Genomic DNA, 14,897 nt, shown 5'->3' with positions numbered 1-14,897 from the left:
TTTCATATATTTGAAAATCAAACAAAAGTTTAAAAAATAAGTAAATTTTTTTTAAAATCTGATATTAATAAAATTTCAGACTTAAAAAATTGAACAAACAACTTAAGTAATATTTGATAAATATGACTTAAAAATAATTATTAGATAAGCAATAGTAGTCATGCATCTAAATTGGAGTCCTAGCTCTTTTTGTCTTTTTAACTGGTTTGTAAAAATTAGTGAGGATAATTGTAGACTGTACTTTATAAAATTAATTTAAGAGAATACCTGTAGAAATTTAACTGTAATTATATAACATTGGAAGATATTAAAAAAAGGGTAATTTTTAAAAACCTCCCCTGAGGTTTGGGTTTGTTGCAAGTAGATGGTGAGAATTGATTTATTTGTAAAAAATCCCCTACCGTCAGTTAATTTGAACATTGACCGTTAGTTGACTGTGCAAAGACAATATTATCCTTAATAATAATTTGTAGACAGAAATAACTAAAAAAAATTAAAATTGTTGGCTATTTTACCCTCTTTAAATTATTGATATTTTCTTAAAGTTCCTACAAGAAAGATAAAATTAAAAATTTTAAAAATTCTCTTTAAATTATTGATATTTTCTTAAAGTTTCTACAAAAAAGATAAAATTAAAAATTTAAAAATGAAATAGTTATAATCTTTACCTATGATATTGTAAATTTTTGGAATTGACAAGGATAAAATTGTCAAAAAATAGAGTTTGTGCTTTTCGCGCCAATAATTTTAATTTTTTTTTTAGTTATTTCCGTCTACAAATTATTGTTGAGGGTAATGTTGTCTTTGCACAGTCAATTAACGGTCAATGTTAAAGTTAACTGATGGTAGGAAGTTTTTTATAAATAAACAGATTCTCGCTATCTACTTACAACAAGTCCAAATTTCAGGGGTGGTTTTTAAAAATTACCCATTAAAAAAATATAAAAATTTTCACCATGAGCTACGAGTATTTATCAAGCAAAGTAGAAAATCACAGGTATGCGAAAATGACCCTAAAATATTTACGACTTCGAAGTGAAAACCATAGAAGAAGAAGAAGAAGAAGAAGAAGAAGAAGAAGAAGAAGAAGGTGACAAATTCACATGGAAAAACTTGCAAGAAGAGTTGCAAAAGAATGATCATTTTTTCCTTTTTCAAGTTGTTCTTCTTCCAACTCATGCACCCATTTATCCTTCGGTACTATTTGTGATTTTTTGTTGACCCCCCAAGACTTTCGAGAGAGCATTAGTTTAATAGTTTTTGTAGAGAGAAAGGGACCATCGTTTTTGGACTTTTTGGATAGAAAGAGAGTGTGAGTGAAGAGAGAGAGAGAGAGAGAGAGAGAGAGAGAGAGATTGAGCAAGTTGGTGGTTGTTGGAGTTGTTTTTGCCACCAGTTTTATCTTTTTATGGGACCTTGAAATCCTTCTGTCTCTAAACTCAAGTGGGTCATTCTTTGTTTTCGTTGAGGTCCTACTTGCTATCCCACTTGTTGCTCTTTGCCCTTTCTTCGTCTCTCTCTTTTTTCTCTTTTCTATGTACTCTTTATCCTAAGAAAGATCCTTTTGTTTTTCTTTGCTTCAATCCTGATATATTTGAGGTTGGCAGTATGAGCTTGGCAATTGTTTTATTGTGTGTTTGATTTGTAAGTCTTTGTAAAGTGGATGTGGTTTATATTATTTTTCAATCAAAGCATCATCTGGGTGGTACTTTCTAATATTGGATGAGCTTTACTGGATATGTTTGCTTCAAATGGTTGATTTGGGGGGTCTCACTTGGGTAAGCCTAAAAAGGACTCTTTTGGATTGCTTTCAACTTTCTATCTTCTTCTGATTTTGATTTGAGATTGAGACTGAGATTGAGATTGAATTTCATGCTTGGTCCAAGACAATGGAGATGTTTATGGCCAGATTTTTATTTCTTTAGCATTCAATACACTTCATTAGCTTTATTGGATTAGTATGAAGAATCTTCTCAAGAAGCTCCATATCATGTCTAATCCATCAGATGATGCAGAAGGGTCTACTTCTTTAAGGGGGAATAATAATAGTAAGTCAAATGAATTAGCTTCCCTTCATAATCCTGAGCCTAATATTAATAAACCAACTTCAGGTCTTTCAAATTGGTTAAATTCAGTTGTAAATAGAAAGAGTCCAAGTCCACCATCTTCTTCCAATGTTAAAAGGGCGGCGGCTGAGAGAACAGAACCGGCTGATTCAGTTAATGTCTCTTGCTTAGATGTTGCTTTAGAGACTAAGCGCCTTGATTCAGAGTCTAATAACTCGAGGGATCCTGATGTTGAAGAGGAGTATCAAATACAAATGGCTTTGGAGTTGAGTGCAAAGGAGGATCCTGAGGCTGTTCAGATTGAGGCTGTTAAGCAAATCAGTTTGGGTTCTTGTGATCCAGAGAACACTCCAGCTGAAGTTGTTGCCTATAGATACTGGGTAAGTTTGACGTTTGCCTCTTCATCCGCCGGTGTAATTGATTCAAGTTTTACTGTACTTTATATCTTGATATTTATGCTAGAACTTCTTATGATTCTATCAGAAAAGATGAAAAAAAGAATTTCTTGTGACTAATGATTTACTTCACTGCCCATTATTTTCAGTTTGATCAGTATATATATATATATATATATATACAGTGTTACTTAACCAAGTATTTAAAGACATTTCACGATTGTGAAGATTGGGAATCACATGTCCCCTTACTCTTCCTTTTCATTAATCAGCTTTAATCATTAATATAACCACATATCACTGTCATTGAAATCAACTAGCAAGTAAATGCTACATTTTCACTCACACTTGGCAAATGATGTTCCTAAGTATTGTAATTATTTGTTTGTTTTCCTTTTTTTGCCTATAAATGTCTTTTCTCCTTATGCCTCAATTAGAACAAGGCCACTGGTCTTTCCCTTAGGAACTTTAGAATAATTACAGTAAAGTGAAACAACTGGGAAAATTGATTTTCTGTTGGGTTGTAAATTATTCATTAATATTTTTAACTTATATGTCTACTTCTGAAAAGCTGGAGTTCTATCCGATGTACGATCTCTAAAGTGTTCACTTGTATGTTTGGCATAGTTTTTCTTCAGATTTATTTGCTTCATGTTTGTTCCTTTCTAACCTGTCTCATATCGTAGATTTGTCCCTGCTTCACAGAATTACAATTCTCTTAGTTATGATGACAAGATCATGGATGGATTTTACGATCTGTATGGAATCCCTTCTGAGTCCACCTCAGACAGAATGCCATCCCTTGTTGATCTTCAAGGAACACCTGTCTCAGGTAGTGTCATGTGGGAAGCAGTTTTGGTCAATAGGGCTGCTGATTCTAATTTGTTGAAACTTGAACAAAAGGTCCTTGAGGTGGCCGTCAAGTCAAGATCGCATTCCCAAGCTTTTGTGGGGATTGACTTGGTGCGAAACCTTGCTGTTTTAGTAGCTGATTACATGGGTGGGCCAGTTGGGGATCCTGAAAACATGTCAAGAGCATCACGAAGTCTTAGTTACAGTTTGAAAGGAACTCTTGGTAGCATGGTGTTGCCACTTGGTTCCCTGACAATTGGTTTGGCTCGTCACCGAGCGTTGTTGTTTAAGGTATGTGCTCCACCTTTTTATATTTTTCTCCTGGTAAGGAGCTCCAGCTATTTATTTAAGCTTGAAATTTTGACCTAATAGACTAGAACTGAAAAAGGGTTAATGCATTATATTTATCAGAATTAAGACCTGGTTAAGTATTAATTATGGATGAACCTACACATTGGGACTGTTTTCTATCCAAATTCCAATTTGTTAAAGTCAGTCTATTGGTCAGAATTGGTATTTAGTGCTTCATTGGCTTGGGAAGCGTGAATGTCAGGTGTGCTGACGATTGCCACTGATGAAACCCTCTGCAATCAAATGAGATCAGGGACCTAGTTCTGTTTTCGGAGGAAGAAATTCTCAGATGTAGACACTGAATGGAAGAGGGGTGAATTGTTTTCAAACCTGCCATGCATTTATATAGAAGTGAGAATAGAATAAAAGCTTCCCAGGAGGCATCGTACTGAAGTAGAAGCGGACACTAGGAGTAAGCTTAGTTCAACCACTAATTGGGCTAGTTTGCACTTCAAGCCAAGTTTTCTATTTGTCTGGGCTGGTTATGACTCTGACACAACTCCTGAAAATGTAGTAGATCTGGAACATGGTTATAGATGTGTTTAGATTTGAAACTTATAATCAACTATGACAGAATATTTGTTTCCTTGGTGAGGTTGAAACAGTGATGAAAATAGTAATTTGTTCAATTTTCTTGACAATATTAATAGCTCCATAATAATTTTATCATTTTTCCTTTTTCTTGTTTTATGGAAGTGAATTCCTTTGCACTTGTTCATGTCCATCCATTTCCAGCAAGCCTCTAATATTCTGCAAATCATAGGATGACAATTACCTGTTATAGGAAATCAACCTAAACCAACTCAAAAGCTTAGGCTTTGTTCTATATGGCTTTTCTAGTGGAGCTCTTAGAAGTAGAATTTATACCATTAGGACATTTACAATTAGGTATTAGTTGCTAGGTTATCAATCATTTTTTCACAAAATTGTGTAATTACCTTAAAGATTCTGAGAGAGTTATGTATGATTTGTGAAATAATTACAAAAAGTGTATTTTTTATTGTTTTCCTTTTTAGTAAGTCTCAAAAATAGCTTTCACAGAAGTTCAAAACTTGAGCTTTTTAGGTAGATGTGAAAACTTATTTAAATTTTCATAAAGAGCTTTTAAGGATTAGAAGGCTCTTTTAGCCAATAGAGAAGTTATATCAAGCAACCTATTAAGCAGTTATGTCAACAGGTCCAACGGATAGTTAATAGATGTGGGATTCCTCACCACCAACACCAATAGAAGAGGTGGATTAATATGCCAAGTGTAAATTTAGTGAAAATCACCTGTGCACATGATCAGTTTCTTCTCATGGACCCACTCCATAAAAGTTTATCTTAATTTGGAAAGTAAATTAGAACATATTTCTTCGGTGCATTTGTTGTAATGTTTCTTATAAGGAAAGGACTTAATGCATTTCTTATATTAACACAAAACTTTCCTTCATAACTTTTTCATGAGATTAATTATTATTGGTTTACCCTAGAATTTTTTTGGTCAAATAATAAAGTTATATGTATACCACATAACAAATTTTGTTTATTCATTATTCTATTGTCATGAAAAGTTGTTTTGATAAATCCAACCGTCAGCAAATTTTGTTTATTCATTTTTCTATTGTTATGAAAAATTGTTTTGATTAATCCAACTGTCGAATAAGATTTCCAAGACAAAACTCAAAAGCTATCCTGGTTAGAGGGAATTAACTTAAATTGAAGTTAGGATTTCTCCTGCTTTCTGGTTTTTGCGCTGTTCTGACTTAGTGGGCTTACCCAGAAGGTGATGCTAATATAACTTGGGTTATTAGAAAGTTGGCTGGTGGACATACTTATTCTTCTTTCTTTCTTCTGACTCATGTATAATTCCTAGTTTGTATATACTCTTGTGGCTTGTATTGTTAAATTTGATTGGCTATGGAATTTTGTTGCTAAATTATACCTCTTAAATTTGACCTCAAAAATCATATTTTGAATGGTACAAAAAGCTTCCTCATTTTATTTCCTTGTTAGTGATATGTTGAGTTATAACGCTTGTTTATCAAGTTCACCTTAATGTGAACACCAGTTCATTAATTGTCTATCTTCCACTTGTTTGCATGGTTATGCAGGTTTTGGCTGATAGTGTGGGGATCCCATGCCGATTGGTGAAAGGACAGCAATATACAGGTTGTGATGATGTGGCAATGAACTTTGTAAGGATTGATGATGGAAGGTAATCGCTATTACAATTTGAACTTAAATGTTTCTGCAATGTGAACGAACACTAGGATGTATAAGGTTATTCACTCTAGTTAAAATGATTTATCATTTATATGAGTAGGATGTTTTGATTTCTTCTCAAGTGAAAATTCGTGGTCCTTTTTTTTTAAAAAAAAATGCGTGTTTTATGATTTTCTGACTTAAATTATATGAGATTCGCAGTCAATAAATCTCCAATGGGCTTTGTATATCTTAAGATTTACTATGTGGTTCCGTTTTTTGTTTTATAATCTAATGGCCTAACAACGTCATAATTGAGATGATGGCAGCCATGATAGCTATGAACTGTTTGTTTGCTGTTGCAAAATGTTGACCTCTTTTAAAGATGATTGATGAAGGTTAATGTGAATTTCAGGGAGTACATTGTTGATCTGATGGCAGATCCCGGTACACTTATTCCTTCGGATGCAGTTGTACCACATGTAGAATGTGATGACTCTTTCTATTCAGCCAGTCCTTTGTCCAGAGACATTGACTCGTCTCATGCAGCATCATCCAGCAGCGGTGTTGGCAGCTCATTTGAAGAACATTCTGAGTTTGGGACATGTGACAAGAGATCGAGGTTCAGGAACTCTGCTGCTGTAGCAGGTCAATCTAATGAAACTGGAAAATCTAATGCCTTTTTCAATCTAACCAGGACGACTGAAGGTGAAGAAGAATTGAAGATGCTTCCAGAGAATAAACATCCTTCCGATAGAGAGAAGGCCTTTGTACGAGAGCTTCCCAACAAGCCTAATTATCCTCATGCACATGCGAGATCTCCTTCCTGGACTGAAGGTGTTAGCTCTCCTGCTGCTCATAGAATGAAAGTGAAAGATGTTTCACAATATATGATTGATGCTGCAAAAGAGAATCCACAATTAGCTCAAAAACTTCATGATGTATTGCTTGAAAGTGGTGTAGTAGCTCCTCCAAACTTGTTTACTGAAATTTACGCTGAGCAATTAGATGCATCAACAGTTGAGGTCAGGTCCCCAACTGAAACTCAGGATAAAAATAAGCAGGGTACTGGATCCCAAGAAAGAAAGAATCAAGACGATCCAAGTCCAGCTCGTTTTTTGCCTCCTCTACCTCGTCCTAGAGCCCCTTCTAAGGCAACTTCTTTTGATCAACCTGAGGAAGATCTAGGTTTAAGTCGTCAATCAGATGTAATGGCAGCAGCCGGACAGCCTCTTTCACCACAGTCTGAAGCGACACCCATAAAATACCGAAAAGACGTTCCTGTTGCTGCTGCTGCCGCAGCAGCAGCAGCAGCTGTGGTTGCATCTTCAATGGTAGTTGCTGTAGCAAAGTCAAACACTGACTCGAATCTTGAACTTCCTGTAGCAGCTGCCGCCACTGCTACTGCTGCAGCTATGGTAGCGACAACTGCAGCTGTTGGTAAGCAGTATGAGCTGAGTATTCGGAGTGATGGAGATGCAGACTCTGCTGGTTATGAACCTCGTGATAGTGGTAGTGGAGGCCGGGAACATAATTATTTGGGAGCTAATTCAGAAGGTGAGAGAGTATCAGATCGATCGGCCAGTAATGATAGCTCAAAATCTGATGTTGGAGATGATGTTGCGGAGTGTGAGATTCCATGGGAAGAAATCACCTTGGGTGAGCGTATCGGACTTGGTATTGACTTGAGAATTACACTATGTATTTCTATTACTTTGTGTCTGTAGATAATCTAGATTCCAGATATGTTCAGATAACTATTGTCTTTTGGTTCGTTTTTTGTGTTTGCAGGATCTTATGGAGAGGTCTATCGTGGGGACTGGCATGGAACTGTGAGTTTTCATTAGCTGAACCCAAAATTTTAACCCTTTATTTTTGTTCAATCTCATGTCTATGATGGTTCTGATAATGTCTTTATGCTTTATTTTGAGAGTCACTGAAATTTTATACAAAAGTATTGTATGAGAAAGCCAATCAAGATGGCTCATTATAAGCCATTTGGCTGGTGTTATGCATGAAAGAATTTTTTTTTTCCCGGGAGATTTTGAACTAAAATCAATATGACGCAAAGGGCTGATCTCTTCATGGGGATCTTCCTCCAGTTTTTCAAAAGACTGCTTTTATTTCTTGCTCCTAAAATATTCTGGGCTTAAAAACAGAAATACAAAACCTAGATGGAAACTAATTGGTATTACGCATCCTAAGAATTCTAATATTGTAAGAAAAGAAATCTTAAAACTAATGGGATTCTAGCATGTCGGGTATATGGTCAAAGAATGGGATACCTTAAGAAAAATTGAATGATGAAATGTGCAAAAGTGATGTGGCATAAGGGGATTGCTTGAAAAGTCAATACAATTATTTTGTGGGCCATGTGATGCTTTTATCCAACCAAACTCTTTGTGCCACATCTTCTTTATAATAGAAATACAGTATCATTTGGAACAAGTATAAAAACTTTTGGGCCAAAAAAATGATTACCAAGTTTTTTATTATGAATTTCATAATGTAATCTCAAATATATTTGTCTTGTTAATACATATTATAGAATGTATGTTTTTTCTATTATTATTAGTTTTTTTTTTTTTTGGTAGAAGAATTTAGTTTACCCCCCAAATTTACTTATTATAAGCCCTATTCTTTTAATGTTTCTTAAGTTGCTGTTTACTTATAGGAAGTTGCTGTGAAGAGGTTCCTAGACCAAGACTTTTTTGGTGAATCACTAGAAGAATTCAGAAGTGAGGTACAAGTTACTCCTTAATCTTTCCCTTGCTCTCATATCCTCTAATTCAAAATCCTGAATTGCAAAAGCTGAATAGGCTTTTGTCAGATGTCACTAGTCATGCCATCACCTCATATTTTATATGCATTTGATTACGATATCAGTGGAGCAGACATGTCCATGATTCAGAACCCATGGTTAATGATTATGTCATGATACATAATTTAACATTTCTCACACTACACAAGATGTAAACCTGTCGATTTAGCTTAGTATTTAGCTCAGATGCATTCATTGTTCTCCTTTGTTAACCCTAGCCAAAATTGGTTAACCTCTAGCCAAAAAGACTTGGAAAGTAGCTGTTTAGTAATTTGTTGAGCCCTAACCTTCTGCTTTATTCTCATACCTCCAATTTGTGTGCCAAAAATATATTATTAGTATTTAGTAATGATACATTGAATTTGGCTTCAAGCTACTTGGAGTCTCACAATCTACTTCATTTTCAATTCCCTAAATACTGCAGTTCTTTTCTAGTGAGGAAGGTTATTACTATTCATTTTCAAATTACATTTGTGTTTAAGTAATGGAATTTGAAATCATTATGCCTCCCATTGGAATTCAAAATGCTAACACTTGCTGTGGTTGTTGCCCAAGAGTAAGTCAGAGTATGCATTGACATTGATGAATTGATATTTTGATTTTCTTCTAAGGTGCTAATCATGAAAAGGGTTAGGCATCCCAATGTTGTTCTCTTTATGGGAGCTGTAACTCGTCCTCCGAATCTTTCAATTGTTACAGAATTTCTTCCTCGGTATGTTTCCATAACTTACCTCTTTTTACATTTTTTATTATAATCCTCATTAAATAATTTTCTGAGATTGCTGTGTTGGAATTTTATTCATGGCCTACAGGGCTTTTATAATGCTCCAGTTACTAGTTGACCACAACTAGTTTTCCTTGGTGAAGATTTAGCAGATATTAAGTCTTGAAGCATATCCAAATTATCTAATTCATTATCAGTAAATGAGATGATTTCAAAAGAGGCACTAGTAAATGTGCTTTAAACAACAAATCATTTATCGTTGGATTAAATCTTTCTCTTGGGCTGTATATTCACTATGTCAGTTGTAATGATCCTTTTGCACTTGGTATTTTCCAGCGTAATTGCTCAAATTTATCTCTCACCAGAAAGTACAAAATTCTGTTAGAAGCCCCAGTGCCCGTGTTTCTTTCATAATTATTGACTTTTTGGTTTTTTATTATTCATTTTTAATTGGAAAGCTTGATTTATGTTTGCAGAGGTAGTTTGTATAGGTTACTTCATCGGCCTAACAATCAACTAGATGAGAGAAGGCGTTTGAGGATGGCCCTTGATGCTGTATGATTCTGTCATTCTTGCCTTAGGGTTTCATACCTTTCTGCATAAATGTGCTTTTCTTGTGTCTTAGCTGACAATAATTTTTCTCTTTTGAATAATTCTACTTTCAGGCTCGGGGAATGAATTATTTACACAATTGTACCCCAGTAATTGTACATCGTGATCTGAAGTCCCCAAATCTTCTAGTTGATAAAAACTGGGTTGTGAAGGTTCTATTTTATCTCTTTTTCACATCTAAAGTCTCTCATATGCCTAATTTGGTTTGGCATATAGTTTTGTCTGCAATTTTCCTTTTACACATTTTTCTGTAAATTAGGTATGCGATTTTGGGTTATCAAGGATGAAGCACAACACATTTCTTTCCTCAAGGTCAACTGCAGGGACGGTGAGTTGAGCTAAACAACTGGCTGGACATTTATTTCTTCTTTTTTTCCCCTAATTTTATTCAATTTTTTTTTTATGGTCTGTCTTCTTTGGTGTTTCTGATGGCTCTGTCTTAAATGAAACAAAATAATGTTGCCATTGTGTGTGTGATACACATGATTACTGCTTATGATCGTTGTTTGGCAATAACTAGGCCCTAATTGTTATGTCTTCCAGATTGATCACTTTTACATTCTTTTTGTCTTTTCCCAAGTTTTTGTTTTGTCAATTGCTACCCAGGCCTTTGAGGTCACTTTTACCCAAGCTTATAGCTTGACAAAAAAATCATTACCTGCAATGTGGTGCCTGAAGGTACCTGCTAGTCCACATGAAAAATCTTTTAATTTGAAAAGCGCAGTTGGGATAGATGTTCAGTAAGCATCTTTCATAGACCTTGATGGTTGTAATTCACTAATCTTAAAATAATCTATTCTTATTAAGGGCAAGTGAGATGTACAAGCATATATGAATGTATGTATTACTTCTTCTATGTTTGTTACTTATTGGCCCATGGTTGATATCTTAAAAGTAGGATCTGAAAATCATGTTCATTTAGTGGTAGATGACGGTATTGCTTTGATATGTCTAATAACTTTAAATTTAAGCACAATTGTCAGTTTATATCTGTGTGTGTTCTATTGCCAAATTTCGGAGGGAAAGACCTTATTGATATATTCTTTTGGCATTCTTCAATATCAGAAAGAAATTCCTCGTTGGATTTGCAACTGTATGAATTCATGAATGCTAAATTATAGCTATTTTATTTTTTATTTTTTTGAAAATAAAATTCTGAACAAAGTATCAACTTTTCTAGGCACTTTTAAAGGGAATTATAATCTTAGACATAAAAATACTGTACAACCATTTTGGATTGGGTATTTCTGTAGAGATCCTTGGACTCAATTTTCTGATGTATGTTATGAGTTTAATAGGTGGGGCAATCTGAAATAATCCAATGTGTTCCAACACAAGTATTGATGGTTTAGGTACTCCTGCAACTTTGTTATATTGAACTACTGAAAGAAAGCGATTGATTTAGTAGGGTAATGAAGTCGTGAATGTTGAGGGTATTGATGTATCACTTGCATTATGGTTCACCCTTGCGAATTATCATTTTACTCTGCATTAAAGTAAGTTCATGTCGTAATACTTTTCTTCAGGCTGAGTGGATGGCTCCGGAAGTTCTCAGAAATGAACCTTCCGATGAAAAGTATGGCTTTCACTTATTTAACATTATTTTCATCAGATCGTTTACTCATTGTTTGTGATAATCTTATCAATACGCAATGCAGGTGCGATGTTTATAGCTTTGGGGTCATATTATGGGAGCTCTGTACGATGCAGCAACCATGGGGGGGAATGAACCCCATGCAAGTTGTTGGTGCAGTAGGATTTCAACACCGTCGTCTTGACATACCGGACAATTTGGATCCTGCTGTTGCAGATATAATTAGGAAGTGCTGGCAGACGTGAGTATATTTACAGTTGTTTATTTGTTGCCTTTATACTTAACGTGCTTGATTAGGTACCTATACTGTTATCAATAATACGTAAAATCAAAAGCTCTATACTTTTTGGTGACTTAACTTAAACTAGAGTAGGCATTGATACTTTATATTGCTTAGTAGCCACCATTAATGTAATTACCAAACTTTTAGGTATTAACATGTTGCTGATGATCTGTTGGATAGTATATGATTTAATTCATAAAATGTGTTTGTTTTACCTCGTTTTTACTTTTTCTGTTATTTATTCTGCCACTTAGTTTTCCGTGCTACACTTATATTTATTTTACATAACTTCAGTGAATCACTTCTGTCATAATGAAGGGTTCTCAAAATTTGTTCCTGAACAGTCCAATCCCAAGATTAAATCAAGCTACCTTCTTAAATTGATTTCAAATTAAATTTTTTTAACCTGATGGCTAAGTTACCCTCTTGTTAATGAAGACATTCAGACCATAAAAAAATGTTTCAACAAGAAGTGCAGTGAGAAATTGTTCTAGTGCTTATTTCGAAGTTGTTTAGGTGTATTCGTAAAGGGAAGGTAGATTGTAGTATTGAGAAATTGATTATGTTTTGGTGGTATAAACAAGAAATGCAGTGAATTATGGTACATATTCACAAAATCTACTCATCTTGAATATATATGGACTGTACTTGAGTGGCGAAGCCATGACTCGCCTCGCATTTAAATTCTCTTAAAAAAATATCGCTACCTTTGTATCCTGTCCTTTTATATTTGCTTTATCTGAAATACTTGTTGTTCTCTTCAAATTGATTGATCTATCATGATATCTGCTCGAACCGATTCTTGCCACATTTAGTTGTAAAGCTTATTATTATTTCCCGGAATACTTTTCTGCAAGATGGTGTGGTTTCTTTTTAAGACTGTGTATTTGAAAGTTTCTATCTCTTGCAGCCATCCTCAGTTTCTGTGAGTGATCGTCAGTGTGTCACCGTCTCGTTGATATTGATATATGTAAATATTAGATGAGCCTGGCAGCTGTAAATGTACTCTGGGGAAGAAATCTGTGTTTTATTTTATTGTTGTCATTTCAGTGCGTATAAAATGTAAATGTAGTAGATACATTTGAATCCATCAGGGTGTATTAATGGACAGAACTGACATATATAATCTTTTTAACATTGTAGAGATCCAAAAATGAGACCGACATTTACAGAGATCATGGCTGCTCTGAAGCCATTGCAGAAGCCAATAACTAGTTCACAAGTGCCCAGACCGGTGCCATCTGTAAGTAGTGGCCGCGAGACTGGTCAGATATCAAAATTTTTGGCAGACTCAACAGGCTAAATGAGCAAGAGTCTACAGCTATAAACTAATTCTCAGCTCACTGGTTTGCCTATAAACAGAGGCAAGTCCTGTACTGTTGGGACAGGAAAATGTTTGATAGATGATGATGGTGATAACCCAACATGTACTCCAGTTGAGATTGTGATTCTTTTTAACATTTCCCATTCTATTTTGTATCCTTAATTGTTGAAGCATGCTTAGTCTTGTGCATTTGCTTGTTATTAAAAAAAAAAAAAAAAAAAAAAAAGGGTTCAAATGAAATTGTTGTAATCAATGTTTTGCACAATGTTGTTTTGTTGCTGTGGTGCTCTTGAGATCATAATACTGCGATAACCGGATGTTAGAGGGTCAAAACTGGATAGTGCCTAAGTTACAAAATGTCTACAAGTAGTTTACAATTCCAGACTACTAACAAAAGCACTTTTTCTAGTAAAATGCTCGTTGTACAAGTATTTCTCACCTGTTATCGTGGATAAGGGAACCATTCTTCAAGTTTGCACTTGATGATCACATATAAAGGATAAGGTGGGGAACCAAAAACCCTCATTGACTCGAGCAAGATATTTTCATTTATCTCGTCACATATCTTGATAAGACACAAGATGGCTACTTTCTTTGGATCTCCAACATTTCTCTCACACCCAATTACAACAACTCACCAGTTCTCTTCATCACAGCAAGCACCACCACCACCGCCCCCTCCATCTTCATCAAATCAACCATCACAACCACAATCTCCAACCCCATCTCCACAACTAAGCACTGCTTCATCTGAGCAGCCAGCACCAGCTGCTAAGGTGCAGCAGCAGAAGCGTGCTAAACCAGCCACTGTTGAAAGCACAGATTGGATAGCTTCTAGTTTAACAAGGAGATTTGGACTTGGTGCAGGCCTTGCATGGGCAGGCTTTCTTGCTGTTGGCGTTATCTCAGAACAAATAAAGACCCGCCTTGAGGTCTCTCAACAAGAAGCAAGTACAAGGTGCTCACATCTCTTCCTGCCAGCTTCATTAAACTGTCATATCATTGTTTCTGATTAAAAGCCTTTGCTTTGCACCTTGAGGTGTGTGTATATATATATATATATATAATATTTGTGAGACACTATGATAGCATAATTTTGATTGATAAAAATATTTTGTTGTATGTAGAAATGTGGAGAAGGAAGAGGAAGTGGTGTTGCCTAATGGCATAAGGTATATTTGATTCAAACCTCTCGTATTGCATGTGATCAATTGAAATGCACATGCTTTTATCACTGTATCACAAATTTACATTTATAATAATTTGAAACAGATATTACGAATTGAAAGTGGGAGGTGGTGCCACTCCAAGAAGAGGAGACTTGGTGGTGATTGATTTGAGGGGAGAAGTAGAAGGAAGTGGGCAAGTTTTTGTTGATACATTTGGTGGAAACAAGAAGCCATTGGCTCTAGTAATGGGTTCAAGGCCTTATGGTAAGGGAATGTGTGAAGGCATTGAATATGTGTTGAGATCAATGAAGGTAGGAGGTAAAAGGAGAGTTATTATTCCTCCAAATTTAGCATTTGGAGCGAATGGTGCAGATTTAGGTGACGGGGTGCAAATTCCTCCATTTGCAACTCTTGAGTACATTGTGGAAGTTGAGAAAGTTTCCATTGCACCAGCTTGATATTCCATATCCAATGAAACATTACTTGAAGAAATTGTATTTAATGCATGGTTTCCTTTTCCTA

General features: G+C 35.2%; 2 protein-coding genes across 5 annotated transcripts; both read left to right on the top strand.

Moving 5' to 3' along the window:
• The first annotated feature begins 1,028 nt into the window (after positions 1–1,028).
• Positions 1,029–13,347, top strand: LOC102617147 (probable serine/threonine-protein kinase SIS8). 4 transcript variants are annotated; one of them, XM_006490694.4, is made up of 13 exons: positions 1,029–2,446; positions 3,167–3,604; positions 5,758–5,861; positions 6,264–7,525; positions 7,640–7,680; positions 8,523–8,591; positions 9,281–9,381; positions 9,870–9,948; positions 10,059–10,157; positions 10,265–10,333; positions 11,532–11,581; positions 11,664–11,840; positions 12,793–13,016. In XM_006490694.4, the coding sequence occupies exons 1-13, from the start codon at positions 1,961–1,963 to the stop codon at positions 12,809–12,811; spliced, it is 2,994 nt and encodes a 997-aa protein (XP_006490757.1). In that variant the 5' UTR covers positions 1,029–1,960; the 3' UTR covers positions 12,812–13,016. The 4 variants fall into 4 exon arrangements, with proteins under 4 accessions (XP_006490757.1, XP_006490758.1, XP_006490756.1 ...); XM_006490693.4 differs by lacking the exon at positions 12,793–13,016 and adding an exon at positions 13,026–13,347 and having other exon boundaries at positions 1,032–2,446; XM_025092411.2 differs by lacking the exon at positions 12,793–13,016 and adding an exon at positions 13,026–13,347 and having other exon boundaries at positions 2,297–2,446; positions 3,148–3,604.
• A 175-nt stretch (positions 13,348–13,522) lies between these two features.
• Positions 13,523–14,897, top strand: LOC102617820 (peptidyl-prolyl cis-trans isomerase FKBP17-2, chloroplastic). Its single transcript, XM_006490696.4, has 3 exons — positions 13,523–14,164; positions 14,334–14,378; positions 14,479–14,897. The coding sequence occupies exons 1-3, from the start codon at positions 13,788–13,790 to the stop codon at positions 14,831–14,833; spliced, it is 777 nt and encodes a 258-aa protein (XP_006490759.1). The 5' UTR covers positions 13,523–13,787; the 3' UTR covers positions 14,834–14,897.

The sequence above is a fragment of the Citrus sinensis genome, chromosome 1 (assembly GCF_022201045.2).
Source record: "Citrus sinensis cultivar Valencia sweet orange chromosome 1, DVS_A1.0, whole genome shotgun sequence".
NCBI classification, from domain to species: domain Eukaryota; kingdom Viridiplantae; phylum Streptophyta; class Magnoliopsida; order Sapindales; family Rutaceae; genus Citrus; species Citrus sinensis.
The sequence above is the reverse complement of the archived record's forward strand: the minus strand, read 5'-3'. Positions and strand labels throughout refer to the sequence as shown.